This window comes from Sapajus apella, unplaced genomic scaffold, assembly GCF_009761245.1.
Source record: "Sapajus apella isolate SASKATOON/1434 unplaced genomic scaffold, GSC_monkey_1.0 scaffold16, whole genome shotgun sequence".
Lineage (NCBI taxonomy): Eukaryota > Metazoa > Chordata > Mammalia > Primates > Cebidae > Sapajus > Sapajus apella.
In genome coordinates this window covers 6,626,564-6,642,040 of record NW_022436956.1, presented here as the reverse complement: position 1 = coordinate 6,642,040, position 15,477 = coordinate 6,626,564, and the positions used below count along the sequence as shown (strand labels likewise).

Sequence of the window (15,477 nt, the reverse complement as noted above, 5' to 3'; positions counted from 1 at the left end):
GGTTTGCCTCGGTTTGCGTCCGGATCTTCGCCTGCAGTAGGCGCTGGGTTACCCCAGCCCTAGTCAACTCTCACTCCTTTCCCCCCAACCCCACCCCCAAAAAGTTTGTCTCCGGCTGGAAAAAGCATTAATAAACGTATCTGTGGGAAGAAACGGAAAGTGAATGAGTCAGGAGGGCCACCTTCGGCCAACCGCCCCAGGAAAAGCAAAGAAGCCAAAGGTCTTTGGCTTTGGATTTTGGGGGAAGGTGATGGGGGGAGGTGCAGACTTCGGGAATCAGGGCGCGGACGCTGGGCGTGGACCCCGTCATTGTTCCCGGCTAGCTCTTATCTCCCAGGAGCAAGTATCCTGTGTGCGCAGCGCTAGAATGTGTCTGGGCATCTCCGCATATATTTATATAGTGTGTGATGCGAAAAGCAGGACCAGCCGAGGGGAGGAAGAGGGGGTGTGAGGGGAGGGAAGACGAGGGAGAGCAGAGAGCAGAGAGGAGAGAAGAGAGAGGAGAGCTCGAGCGAGAGAGAGAGAGAGAGGAGAGAGAGAGAGAGATAGGACTTCCTCCCCGATTCGCAAAGTGAAGTCACTTCCCAAAATTAGCTGAAAAAAAGTTTCATCCGGTTAACTGTCTCTTTCGCTCCGCTACAACAACAAACGTGCACCGGGGAGCGAGGGCAGGGCGCTCGCAGGGGGCACGCAGGGAGGGCCCAGGGCGCCAGGGAGGCCGCGCTGGGCTAATCCGAAGGGGCTGCGAGGTCAGGCTGTAACCGGGTCAATGTGTGGAATATTGGGGGGCTCGGCTGCAGACTTGGCCAAATGGACGGGACTATTAAGGTAAGCGGCGGGGCAGTGGGCGCGGGTGGTGGGGGCCGGCCAGGGCGGCGAAGCGGCTGGCGGGTAGGTGCCGGGCCCGCGTCCCGGAAGACGTGGCCGCTCTCCCTTCCTTCCGTGCCCCGGCTTCGCGCCGGCTCCCCTGGCGCTCGGGTGGAGAGTCCTACTCGCGGGCCAGCCGGCTAGGCGCCGCATCGAGCGCGACCTCCCCCGAAATCCCTGCCCCAAAGTGGAGCCCGGCCCCCTCCCACACCGCTGCCCGCCGGGCTGCAGGAGGGGGCGGCGGGAAACCTGGGGACCCAGAGTGCGGACTGGAGTCAAGGGCGGGAGACCTCGGGGTCCACCACTCCCGCCGGCACCCGGGGCGCCCTGGCCCAGCGCTGGGCAAGGGGCTTCCTCTTCGAAGAGGCCGAATGCGGCGGGGTCCGGGGCTGCAGCCACCCCCTCTCGGGTCCCTGTCTGGTGGGCCCTGGGGCGGGTAAGTGGCCTCGTTGCTGGAGGGTAGCGGTGAAAGTGAGTGTGTCGGGGGCTCTGTCTGAGCGGGTTCCTCCAGATGGAAGCCCCTGTTTACATGTCAGCGCCGGCTGATTTCCCTTCCTCTCGGCACTCAGTCGCCCGGTTCTCGCCGCTGGAGAGTCGCCGGCTCCTGGGGACTCCTGGGCCGGCCTCGCCGCCTCTCCGGCGGGGAACCTTCCCCAGCCCGGTCCCCGCAGCTCCCTCGCGCCTTGCGCCCCGGCCCTTCTCGCCCAGGCTTGCGCCGGTTCCAGGACTTGGGCTCCTGGAGCTGTCGCCTCCGAGAGGGTCCCGAGTCCTTCGGAGCCGCCCTGCTGCTGCAGGGGCCGGCTGTGAGCCCGCGCCTAGCGCCCGCCGGGCTAATCCCACCCCACCCCAGCCGCCGCCGCCGCCGCCACGCCTGGGTCTAGTTTGCAAAGTGCAGCCCAGGCGGAAGGGTGAGGGTCTGGGTTCGCGTCACACTTCAGAAAGGTTGACTGCTGCCCCTGAAAGGGTTTGCCAAGTGGGGCCAGGAGCAGAGAGGAGGGACACCCCCTAAGGTGACAGGCCTTAGAGGACCTAGGGAAATGAATGGGACCAGGGGTTAGCTTCGAGGCTGCCGCGCAACACCAAGCAGGAGTCTGTCTGGAAAAGCTATTAGGCTGGCGAGGTGGGGACTGGCAAAGCCCGCCATTCCCCAGAACCCGAAGGAATCGACTCCCTGCTCAGGGCTTAGCTAAAGGAGGTTAAGATGCTGGGCTCAGAGAATTCGAGAGATTTTTATCTTCTGGGTGGGGTCGTGGTTTTTATTTTCTAATTTTTTTTTATGAAAGTTTGAAATCTGCTGACTTAGGTAAAAGACACAACCGAAGGAACTTGAAAATCTGGAGATGAGATAACTGATTGTAATGGGTTAAAGGAAGCCTACAAGAGCCTGGGTTCCTCAAACCCAAAGTGAGTAGGTGAGAAGTAGGTGAGAGAGGATTCTTCAAAGACCCGAGAGTGGGGGTCATTGGGCCATTTTGTGCCTGTTTCTCTGCTTCCTGTTGATGTCTGCATGCAAGTACCTCTGTATAGTAATGGGATGCTCCCCTCTAGAAAACTCCCTCCCAATCCAGTCAGTCACCACTTACTCTGAAGTCCTTTCTGACCCAGAAGGGTGGTCAGATGGCCTCAGGGTCTTAATGTGGACACCCTAAGGAAAAGTGAAGAAATATCTCCACACTGCTCAAAATCTACACACAGGCCCTGAGCAAAAGGAGGAAGCTGTAGTCTGTGTACCCAGGATGTGTTAACCTCTTTAGATACAAGCAGGGATTGGCATGGCAGGCCTCAAAAGAGGGCTTAGAGCAGGGACCTGGCACTTCAGGCCAAGGATGGGAATGAAAGTCCTTTCTTTTTGTGTAGGTGGTAGGAGCCATGAGCTCTTCCAAACTCCCCCCCACCAGCACCCTGTCATTCACCCAAGTTGCCTGTCTAGGCAGAGTCCCCACAGAGCTATCTTCAGTCTCCAAGCCTTCTGCAGGATTGAGACTTTAGTGTATACTTTGGTGTTTAAGTTATGTGAAAGCCACAGTTTTCTGTTCACATGTGACCTCTGGATCTTGGGGTTGCCAGATCCCATTCCCACAATAGTTCAAATACTGCCCTTGGGGAGGACAGTGGACCAGGAGAGAGTCCAGGGTTCTTCTGCTCTCTTGATGAGAGTGCACCATCCATTAAGCCTGTTTGAATTTCACAATCTTCACAAAAATGAAACAGTGGAACTAGGTTACCTCTACAATAATATCTTCCCAATCTTCTCATTGCCTAAAATATTATGCTCCTATGTGTTTACAAGAACACTTATTTGTATGTGCACTAAATCCAGCCCTGCACTGATCGAGGTTGAAGACTCTATAGACCGGATCTAATCTGAGGACAGAAATCCAGGATGTCCATTTCCAGTTTGAACTCCCTGGAAAAGATCAGGTCTGAGTGATTCTAGGGTGTGATTTTATACACCTGCATATATTCTCCCTCAAATATAAGATTTGTCTATATCTCAAAATACCTATGGATCTCAGCACTCAGGCTGTATTTGGTGCAGGAAGCCAGGGAAATCTGGATTTCTTCACAAAAGCCCCTTATTTTGTGCATAATTTGCACAACTTTATGTGATTACAAAATCCCAATCTTGTTGCTCTCTTTATAAGTCCTTCCATATTATATTCTCTTCTCTTCTCTTCTCTTTTCCAAGTACAACTCCTGGGAAGGCTCTGAGCATCACATTGGGAGAACCAATATTGGCTGGAGCCAAGCTACTCTTTTGTCACTGGCAGGTTAACCTGCAATATTAAACAACACCCTACCCCCGCCTCTGCTTCCCACACTGATATTATCAGTGTTAAAAAGCACATGATACTGTTTGCTGCTTTAAGAGATGACCTGGTTTCAAAAACTGCATCTTAGTTTTAGGCTGGCTTCAGTTGAATCCAGTTAATTTCATTTATGGATACCTGATGCAATGCACATGGTGCTATTACAGAAGGGGAGACAGAGAAGACAGACGTGGTACATGAAGGTGGGAAATAGGGAATGAATGGTGGATTTGGAGTCACAAAGCCTGCGTTCATTCTCAGCTCTGCTACCTAGTAGCTGTGTGACTTACAGCAAGGCACTTCTTGAATCTGTTTCCTTATCTAGAAAATGGGGCCAAAGCACCTCCTTGCCACAAGTCACAGGAAGAATTTTTAAGGCTGTTCCCTTAGCTGGATACACATTGATTGAATTTTACTTTGGGGAATGGGCATACTGGGACAGATTGGTCAGAAAATTAGAACGCGGACCAGATTTACCGTCATGCATATTTCATTAATTCAACAAATAATTATGATGCATCTATTATACTGCAAGGCTCTGCACTGTGTACTGAGGATAAAACAGGGATTAAAACTCTCCAGGAATGTAGACTGTAGTGGAGGCAGCCGACACATACAGAGAAAAATCTCAGTCGAGTGGTGATCTATCTTTTAAAGAACAATAATGCGGGTCAGGGAATAGAAAGTAATGAAGCTATATAGCCAGGATGGTGAGGAAAGTTGTGTCTAACAAGGTCACGATTGGGCAGAGACACTGTCTCTCATCCACCTCAGAGGAGTGCAGTGCCAGCCACACAGCCAGTCAACAATTGGCGAGCAGAGCGGGAAAGAAGGGCCAGGGTTCCTGCTGGCTCTGCAAGGCCCTGGAGGGCAGGTTGTCACTGGCAGGGCACGGAAACATCTGGACACGGTTTGAAAGAAGCAGCAGAGTGAGGAGTACTTGGGAACAGAGGCTTGACTTCTGTCGTCAAGGGGTTGCTGCCTCCCTTGCCACACACACCTTTTAATCTTCTTGTCACCTGGATTCACAAGAACTCCAGGCAAGATGGCCTCCGTCAGTTGATCTGTCCCTGTGACCACACAGTTGCTCCCCCCAGGTAGTTACCAAGTAGAATCCTGTTTTGCATGTGAATAATTTCCACCAAAAATCTTCCTTCCCCTTCGACTGCTATCCAAATTGAAGTTTATAGGTTGGCAACTTTAAAGCTTTAGAGAGTATTTAGCTTGACATTCTCACTTTATGGGTGGGGAAACTGAGGTATAGGGTGTTAAATGAATTGGCCAAGATCATACATTTAGCTACCAACAGAGTCATGGTGAAAGTTCAGGGCTCCAAACCCTTAGGCCAGTGTTCTTTCCACTATGCCGTGAAAATATCATTTGCTTTTGTGACGTTTTTATGAATTGTAGAATCGTGGAGGCAGTGTGGTTTTGTGTGTGTGTGTGTGTGTGTGTGTGTGTGTGTGTGTGCGCGTGTGTGTCTGTGTGTGTGAGAGAGAGAGAGAGAGAAGAATTTACAAGACAAATCATAAAGAATTTGGCACTTTAAAGACACCACTGGTGTTTAATGAAAAATATGAAAATGTATCACTGCCATCTTGAATTATTTTTATTTTTAAGGAAAAAACAATTCCAAATTTTTGGATAGAATTTTTATACAACTGTTTTCCAAAATAAATCATTATTTTTCAGTAGACAAAGTAAACAGTCTCCATTACCAGGAGACAACCAAAAACATAGTAGTTTACTGAAATAACCAAGCCCCTCTACAGATCCTGGGCAGGTAGGCTGAAGCCTTATTTCAACTCCTTTAATAATGGAATATTTGACTATTTAAATAAAATATACCAGAAGGCATCTTATGGATCCATATTCCAGACTGTGTTGTAAGTAGGTCTCGAATAACAGCTTCATTAAAAAAGATTTGGGATTTCGATGTCTCTTTCTGTTTGGGGTTAAACAGTTAACTTGGCATTTGTTTAAAAAATAGTTGATTTAAAAGAAGCCTCTTTCTAGATATATAATATTAGTTTAATGCCAGTACTAAGTTACCCCCAGCAAAAAAAAAAAAAAAAAAGAGTTGGGAAAAGTTTTATATTGATATTCCTTTTAAGTCTATATTTTGCTTGTTGTTTTGTAACAAATTAAGTAGGCTAAAGGGCATTGTCTGTTACATACACACAAACACACACACACACACACACACACACACACACAATCTCATAAAACCTTCAGCCAGCCACAATAGCTTTTTTCGTAATCTCAGAGTTATGCAGGTGTCTTTTCTTCTGCAGAGGACTACACCCTGTTTCAATTTCTGTTGCTTTAATGATTTCATATCTATAGTGTTCTTCCCATTATGTGTTAATTGATCCATGGGATGATGTCATTAAGTGATGTCACTCTTTGTGTGTTACAGCTCTGCTATTGACCTGATAGACCCACCATCAGTAGCCTATGCGCTGAAATTTTTCCCCAGAGGCCATGGATGGGGTTATATGTCCCCACACTGTCACCTGCAGGGCCAATATAGTGCAAATTTCACAAAATTTAGGTAATCTGTGGAATAACCGTTTTCTGTGCAAAACTAGCTGTCTGATGGGGGTCGGTAATACTCAGTCTCAGGGGCATCATAAACTGACCAACCATATGAAGGTGGCTGCATGACTGTTACACAGGGACTAAACTATATGACTAAGTTCTGTGAAGATAGAACACCAATGGCAACATTGCTCTGCCGGGAGACCTGGCGGGAAGATAAGCCACATGTGTGTCCCACAGAAGGCAGCAAGAGTTACCATAGACCTGATAAAAGAAAGGACGATTTGAACTGGAAAGACAGAAAGACCCAATTATAATATTTATGCAGCCTCTTACCTAAGCCCCTTCACAGATCATACAGCCCCTTCACAGATCACTGGCCCATACACTCTTGCATCCTATTCTCACAGCAGCCCTATGGGAAATAGCACCATGACATCTCTACTTTATATGGAAGAAGTTCAAGTTCAGAGAAGCGGGACAGCTTGCCCAAGAGTACAGCCAACAGGGGACAGAACTGGGTTTCCAGTCCCCTATTTCTCATTCCCAATTACTGCTTTTTCTTCACACACTGGCCACCACTGCCTCTTGGCATAGGTGGATCTAAGCCCAGGCTTGAAGGAGAGGGAGGGCTTTCACAGGAAAATATGTTCAAGGGCTTTCTAGCAGAGTAGAAGGGTACTTTGGGGAGTGTACAGGTGATGGAGAGGATGGGAGTGGAAAGACTGAATGGAACTAGATTACAGAGGACCTTACATAGTGTAACAAAGAATTTGGGGCTGAGTATGGTGCCTCATTCCTGTAATCCCAGTACCTTGGGAGGCTGAGATAGGTGAATCACTTGAGCCCAGGAGTTCAAGAACAGACTGGACAACACTGGAGAAACTCATGTCTACAAAAAATACAAAAATTAGCCAGGCATGGTGGTGCTCACCTGTAGTCCCAGCTACTCAGGAGGCTGAGGTGGGAGGATCACCTGAGCCCGGGGAGGTCAAGGCTGCAATCAGCCATGAGCCCCACTGTACTCCACCCTAGGCAACAAAGTGAGTGCCTACCTCAAAATAATAATAACTTGGGTCTTGTAACATATATAGAAAGGAGGGATGAAAACTTGTGACTGCAGGGATAATCTACACAGCTGTACAAGTCTCTTAGAAACAAATCCTTCCTACCCTCTGCTCCTTGGGAAATGGAGATGGGAGTGGCTCCATCACTTATCAGAGGCCACATAAGAAGTGAGCAGCAGTCAGGATTAGACAACTAGAGATAGATTCAGGCAACCAGCAGTGCTATCTGCTGTCTTCAAAGACATCTGTTGATTAAATATGGCATTGGGAGAGGGAGGAGAAACTCTATTTCACTAGATGACATAAAACTGATTATCCTTCTCACCCCTTCCTTCCCAGCGTTCTGGGGATTTCACCATGAGCAATCTTTTCAATTGGGCCTTCTATCCGGGCTACAATTTTAGTTCCTTTTGAGAATGAGTCAGCAGATGGTGCCTGAGAGGACACAAAAGAAAAAAATTGTTTCCCTGTAACTCAAATCAAATTTCTGTGAGGGGCTCCAGACAGGTCTGACATTCTTCCATGAGTTGATTGGGCCTATGGTCTCAGTTAGAAATATAGACACTTCACCCCAGTAAAAACCAAAAACTCAGAGACTCATCACCATCATTCCAAGTAGGATCAGAGATTTCCAGATGCATTTTCAGATAATTCAGATCAACTTTATAGTACCCTCACAATTGCTTATCCCTAAAAAAATGAACCAAACACCAGTGTATTTAAAAGATTTGCCGTATTTGGGAAACAGTGTGTCTAACATTTAGTTTAAGATCAAAATCTCAGAGTAGGAGAATGTTTCAAATCACCTCAAAGAGAAGCCAGACTTGAACACTGAAATGCTTTCCCAAGAGCAAGCCCCATTTACCCAGCCAGTGCTATGTGTCCAAGGCAATGAAAGATCTTAAGTCACATCGCAGTGCACAAACGCAAGAGGCCGGAATTACAGGTGCCATGGGAGCTTTAACCTTGAATTTCTAGACATTGTGTGGGTTTCACATGTCTACTGGAATCTAACACTCCAGCAGCAGAGTTGTTAGGTCTCAATATATGGGTATTCATTGATGCTATGTGAAAGGAATCAGAGAATAAGCAATGTTTCAGTACCATTTATGTAGCAAAAATGTGAAAACAAACAGGTTAATAATAGAAAATTACTCTGTTCCTGAGTTGCTTTAAGCTAATGCTGTTACAATCAATGGAAAAGCGTATGTTTCCATCAAAATTCTCACACCTACAGAGTCATTTCGTCTTTAGACATTTATGACTGAATTCATACTCATTCATTTTTTTCATTCACCCAAATGTTGCATAATATTACCAGGCACTGTGCTCAACACAGCATTCATGTAAACAAACAAGAATAAGATTTCTATGCTATTTCTTCCAGACTTTTAAAGAGTAGGGATTTCCCTTCTTTCTGATTGTCAGCTCTGAGTATTGGAGATTCCAAAAGAAGCAGTATTCATTGGAGAAATCTTTATTTGTGGTTTATGATCATAAGGGTGTGTAGACACATTTTCTTAAAGGTAACGACCAGGTTATATTCTCCATTACCCCTTCACCCTTGGTGATACTAATCTATTGTAAGGATATTTTTGGAAAGGCAGGGCTTCAGCCAAGGATATTTCTTCTGATTCTCCCTTTCTCAGCTTTAGTTCCTCTATTAATATATTAACATGGGGCCGGGAATGGTGGCTCATGCTTGTAATCCCAGCATTTTGGGAGGCCAAGGCGGGTGGATAACCTAAGATCAGGAGTTCGAGATCGGCCTGGCCAACATGTTGAAACCCTGTCTTTACTTAGAATACAAAAATCAGCTGGTCATGCTGGCATATGCCTATAGTTCCCAGCTACTTGGTAGGCAGAGGCAGGAGAATCGCTTGAACACAAGAGGTGGAGGTTGCAATGAGCCAAGATGGTGCCTCTGTACTCCAGCCTGGGCAACAGGGTGAAATTCTGTCTTAAAAAAAAAAAAAATACATGGAGAAAAATACCACAGGAAAGGTGAAAAAAATGAGAAACTGAGAAAGAATAGTCATCATACATAAAGCCTAAATGTCTTATTATGCAAAGACTACTTACAAATCAATAAGAAAAGATATACCACTTAACAGAAAATAAGCAAAAATGCTATGAATAGATAACACTAGAAAGAAAATACAAATGGGCAATAAATTTATGAAAAGAATCTCAAGCATGTGCACAAAGACATTCAAATGAAAATAATAAAATTCCAGTGTTTATGACCTAGGAGGACAGCAGAGATTAAAACAGCTTAATGTCCCATGTTGGAAAGTGGAGAGGAAGTGTCACTGTCTTGTCCTCTTGGTAGGAGTATGACTTGGTATAATCTTTCCAGAGAGCAACATCTATTTGAGAAGTTAAATATTTATACAGATTTGATAATGCCAATTCTACAGCTATGTTCACTCAGATACATGTACAAGATGTTTATTATAGCATTGTTTGTTACAGCAAAAATTGGAAATCATCTAAACATCCATCAGTAGGGGACTAGCTAAACAAACGTGGAAAGATTCATATAAGAAAATGCTATGCAACTAAAATGGAATAAAATCAATCGTCATATACACTGATTTAGAGAGTTATGCAATATATGTTATTACATGGAAGAAACCAAGAAGTTCCAAAATACAGGGTCCCATTTGTATAAAAAAATTTTAAACACACGTATGTATAATTATGTACCATTTCTAGAAGAATATACAAGAAACTATTAACACTGGTTGTCTCTGGTATGGAAAAGTAGAATTCTTCTTATTGTACTATAAATTTGTGTAGTATTTTATTTTCTAATCATTAGTATCTATCAATCACTTTTATAATTTTAAAAACTAACATAAAAAGTAAAGAGGGACACAGAAACAGACTTGTAAAAAGGTCAGTAGGAACCAAGATTTTATCCCGAATGTGTTGATCCCACATTCGGGACTCTAAGATTCTAAATTGAGGTAAATACAGGGAGAAACTGGCTGGCCTAGAATCTGGAGACCTGAGTTCCAGTCCAGCTCTACCCCAAACTAGCTATGGGATGTTAGGAAAGTCACTTCACTTCCTCATCATTTATGTTAAAGTTTTTCTCATATATAAAATGAAGGTATGATTTCAAAATTTCCTTTCAGCTCTCATGTTCATATGACTCTGATCCTAGACAGGCTTTAAAACATTTCTTATTTTGGGGTGTGGATGACAGAACCTCATGTAGATGTTCTATCTGATCCTGTGTGGCTCTTCTCCCGTAATCTCAGGGCTACATTTCATACTGTGGAGTGACCCTCAAGGCCAGGCACAGCTGGGGGCTCTCAGCAGGTGCTTGGTGAGTTTCTCCGAGCTGGTTGTTTTTATTGCCAAGTGACACTGGAGCTGTGCTAATCCCTTTTCGTTAATGCAAACTAAGACTAGGCCCTGACTCCACTGTGGGGACTTAGATTCTTTTCCAAAATTTGGTCTCATTTAAAACCCAAAACACTCTTTGGCTCCAAGCATCTTTCCCTTGGACTTAAAAAAAATCCTGTTTAATTGAAAGGAAATTGAATTTGTCTGGTTTTGATTCATTTACACTTAACTCTTCTAAAAACAATAATTTGATGTCCAAGAAGAATTTTGAGTCTCTTAATGGGTTTTCTGGAAGGCTTTTTTTCTTCTTCTTAAAACAGGAAGTGGTGCCGTGCTATGGGCAAACACAGTCAACCCCAAAAGGCCCCAATTCAGTTTGAAACTGTATCACCCACCATTTTGCATGGGCAACACCAAGCTAAGGCCTTTGTTTCCCTAGTACTCCCCTAAGAGCAAGAGAAGCTCATCTTTTATCAGAGGGGGAATAAAAATGAGGAAGAACAGTCATAGTTATAAAGAGAATAAGTTATCTACCCAGCTCAAGGTGCCAATATCTATTCAAACATTTAAGACATGAACTTGATCCCTGTAAGAACCCTGTGATGTATGTAATAGTTCCATTTTGAAGAGGTTGGGTAAGTTACTCATGGTCATACAGGTAGAAAATGGAAAAGTAATTATTTTAACCTAATCCTGTTTACTTCCAAAGTCCATAAAGCTTAGCCACTGTGATACATCACCAGATTGACACATACACCTCTATACAGTTCAGGCTACAAGCCCATCTATGAGGACCATGTAGGTTTGGTTACTATTTGCCTTGTCCCTTGGTCTAAGTGACCCCTGTCCACAGTATACATCGTTCATATTCTTGAAACTGTTCAATTCTTCACCCCTTGTTATTCAAGAATGTGTGTTTCCCAGGTAAGAACTTCTGTCTGGCTTCGTTAGCAGGTGTACTGGTGTGAAACTGACAGGTTCTGTTTCTACATAATGATCAAAGGAGTTGATTTTTAAGAGTTTTATAGCTCAACAGAGAATGGCATATTCTTTGACCTGCCAAGGTTTCCTCCTCTACCCTTGTACCTTCATTCTTCCTTTCTTGCTCTAACTTTTGCTCTCTTTTTCATTCTATCCCACTCATATACACACAAAACTATACACAATTAAAAAAAAAATAACAGATTTGGGAGGTTCTATAAAACACAAAGAAGGGAATGTTTTGCAAGGTTAAAAGGAAATCATTGAGTAAGGCTGACTTCAGGCTCCAGTTTCTCTTGAATAGCCTTTCTTGTTTTTTCAAGGCTGATTGACTTATAACTGCATCCAAAGCTGCCTCACACCAGTTCCTTTTATCAGACCAAGTGAGACTTCCTGTGGACTGGCCCAGCTTCCTGATATATTTCCTTTTTCCTTTGGCAGAACAAAGAAAACCATAGCTCCAAGGATCCTTGGGAGCAAACACAATTTAGCCCTGAAGAACCTATTATTTTAAAGTTTTCATTCTCAATGCGTAGGGCCAAGCGCCTGCCTTTGTGCTGTTTTTTTTTTTTTTTTCTACAACATTCTATGTAGCATTGTGATGAACCCTACGTGCAATTATCAGGGCTCAGTGAGCCACTTGAACTCATCCTAGTTGTAGTTTGATTTTATTCAAAGCAGGAAAATTAAGGCATTTTCAGTGCAGGAGCACCCCCACCCCAAACGTGCATGTATCTTCAAGAGGGACATGAAACACCTCTTTATATAGGGTTTAACCTTCTGTTACCTGAGCTCAACACAGCAGGTCTGCAAGGAAGCCCTCTTGTTTAGAGATTTCGACCTGTTTTTGGAGTTCTGACTCTAGAAATATGCGTACAGAAGAAGCTTCAAGGTGTATCCAAAGGATCATCAAGGTCAGTTGAAGAAGAAATTCCAGAAATTGGGTTAAGATGGTTGTTTTCCCCTTTTGCCTTGAGTGTCTTCCATATCACTCCTTAAAATGTGGCCTCACTATCCACTCTATGTTACTACCGAAAGACCTTTAGGCATGACCCAGAGTAAAAAGGGAGCACTGTTAAGAGAGCGGCTTGTTTCTCTGTCATATCTCCCAAAGCACCTATCACGCATTGCCGACTTAGGATAGCCCCCTCCCCAGTAGTCTCAGAAAGAAAGAGGACATTACACAGAGAGATATCTACGGCTTCAAGATATAGTATGTCAAAAGATGAGAATGAGGCAAGAGGCGCTGGATGCAGAACTCAGGTATTCATGCCCCGAACACCACACTCCACAATGAGGGCGCTTTCTGAAGCAAAGACGTCAAGGCTCATTTAACCCGTAAGGGCTCATGCTTCTCTGTTCATTGGTCCTATTTCCTGACCATTGTCATAATATTCCTGAGGGATGTAAGAGGGCACTTTCCATAGGAACCACATGGGCAACTAAGCAATCATGTAGCCACCTACATTTTACTAAAGTAGATTTTTCTCTTTATAAGGATTGCTGATTTGGAAGAGGGAAGACAACGAAACAAACATAGCTCTTCTGGCAAGAGGCATCTCTTAAGAGGGCTAATTCAACATGGCTAATTCATAATGATTTCTCCTAACCCAGTCCTCAGTGTTATCATCTCTAGTTGAAAATGGATTTAAAGAGTATTTGCAAAGAAGAAAACAACTCAGAAACTATGTGGTATGAGGAGACTGTGAGGGGGTTATGGGCACTGTGGGTGTGCTCTGCTTCATATAACCTGCTTGGACGATAGCAAAAGAAAGGCATTAGAATGACTGCACCACACTATGAGCTTGGGATCTTTCTTTTCCCAGCATGGTGCTCTGACAATAGCCCTTTACCCAGGTTCATGACCAGTCAGGAATTCTGAAGAAAAGATTCATACATTATCTCAAGCAACTCACCCAGCCCTGATAACACTGCCTGTAGAGAACCATTCTGATTTGCCCTTGGCCTTCTCCATAATAAGAACACATTGGTCAAAGGGCACAAGTTGGCAGGACCTGGTGGCTCACGCCTGTAATTCCAGCACTTTGGGAGGCCAAGGCGGGAAGATCACGAGGTCAGGAGTTCGAGGCCAGCCTTAGCAACATGGTGAAACCCTGTCTCTACTAAAAATACAAAAATTAGTCAGGCATGGTGGTGGGCGCCTGTAATCCCAGCTACTCAGGAGGCTGAGACAGGAGAATTGCTTGAACCTGGGAGGTGGAGATTGCAGTAAGCTGAGATTGCACCACTGCACTCCAGCCTGAGTGACAGAGCAAGACTCTGTCTCAAAAAAACAAAAAGGCACAAGTTCTCTTGCTCAAATATGGTCTTTGGTGCAACACAGGACTTCCCTAGAGGTTAGGGACTTGAAGGGCACCTGTACTTCTTGCATTTTTCTAGGAAGGAGAGGGAGAAAGAGCAGATGACTTGTCTAGAAATGTCATTTCAGAAAACCAGCACATGGATATTTCTCAGGGTGCGTTGGAGAAGGCATCCAGCCCAGTGGCTGTGCTGTTCTGGACTTCGAAGCCATTCCTTCTGGAGATTGTGGATCTCTAGAAACATACTGAGTCTGAAGTGTGGTAAAGGAATAATCATGGCTCCCCCTCCCCGCCTTCCTGGAGTTTGCCTCCTGAGTTTTGTAGACAAGCCATGATGGGGTAGTGGGACTGGGTTTGGAGCTCATCAGAATTATTTATTTCTTCCCATCGGTTTGGACAGGGTATGACCCAGACTCTTTTCTGTCCAGAGCACCCTTTTAAAAAATTTAAAACCCTGTATGTATTTCATGGGAAATTTCACACGCCTGTTTCTAATTCACTTCCAATTAAGGGCTCAAAACATTGGTTTTGTAAGAGCTCTTTGATGATTCAAATTCTTGTTGGTTCATCTTTTTTTTCTATTAAATGTCCATAGAAGTTTAATAAATGTTGTTCAGACATTTGCATGCTCAACTGTTGAAAATAATTGGAAACAGGAAAGAATATTTTATTAGTGTGCACAGTACAACCACACTTACAAGGAAAGGAGAGATACAGCCTCAGTGAAGAGAAACTCCTGGGAAAACAAAGGTATCCCTGAAGGTGGGTGCCTTGGTTTCCCCATTACTGTGCATGAGGGAGGAGGATTTGAGCTCAGAGCTATGGAAAAGGGGGGAGAGCATTACATGAGATGTAGGAGTCCTTCTTACTGCTTTCAGCCACCATCAACGAGCGGTCAGTTGAGTAGTTAGTCTTATCTAAGATGGAACAGGTGGACTGGCATTTCCCAGATGCTAACACCACTTTTAACTCCCTTCTGATTGGGAGGAGTTGGTTGTCTGCAATTAGAGCAAGCCTCATTCTCCGCCTCTCTTAAAAAGCTTTGATGATGAAGCTGTCTGGGTGCACCTGTGCGTAGCTCCCCTGAGAAGTTTTATGTGTCAGTCCCTTTAAAGTGCTAAAGTGGGCACCAGCTTGGGTAGTCTGAGTTCTGTGCCTGGTTTTGCCTTAGGCTGATATGGTGACATTGGGCAAGTTACTTTCCCTTTCTCAGGTAGTCCATTTATGCAAAAGGATTAAGACTTTGATCCTCTTCTTCCATGGATATGGTAAAAATCTGGAGTAGTGAGTTGCCTTGAGTTTCTTGAAGAAAAGCATTAATTAATTACTACACTTTGACTAACTACTGGGTGGCTCATTAGATGGCTTTCTTGTTGCCAGTTGTAAACTATGCAGCATTTCAGATTCTGAGCCTTATTTGGACTTTTTACTAAAGACAGAGCACCCGCCCTTTCTCTTTATGTGTCAGGCAAAGTTCAGTCAGCCAATATTCAGTCAGCCGAAGTTACCAAATGTGACTTCATGCTCACACAA

The 15,477-nt window shown here is 44.6% G+C and overlaps 1 protein-coding gene across 1 annotated transcript in view; it reads left to right on the top strand.

Annotated features, from left to right (window-relative positions):
• The first annotated feature begins 340 nt into the window (after positions 1 to 340).
• FLI1 (Fli-1 proto-oncogene, ETS transcription factor) overlaps positions 341 to 15,477 on the top strand; it is a 117,324-nt gene continuing 102,187 nt past the window's right edge. The window contains exon 1 of the mRNA XM_032285010.1: positions 341 to 828. Coding sequence (XP_032140901.1) covers positions 811 to 828 — 18 coding nt within the window. The 5' untranslated portion in view covers positions 341 to 810. The remainder of the gene's footprint in view (positions 829 to 15,477) is intronic.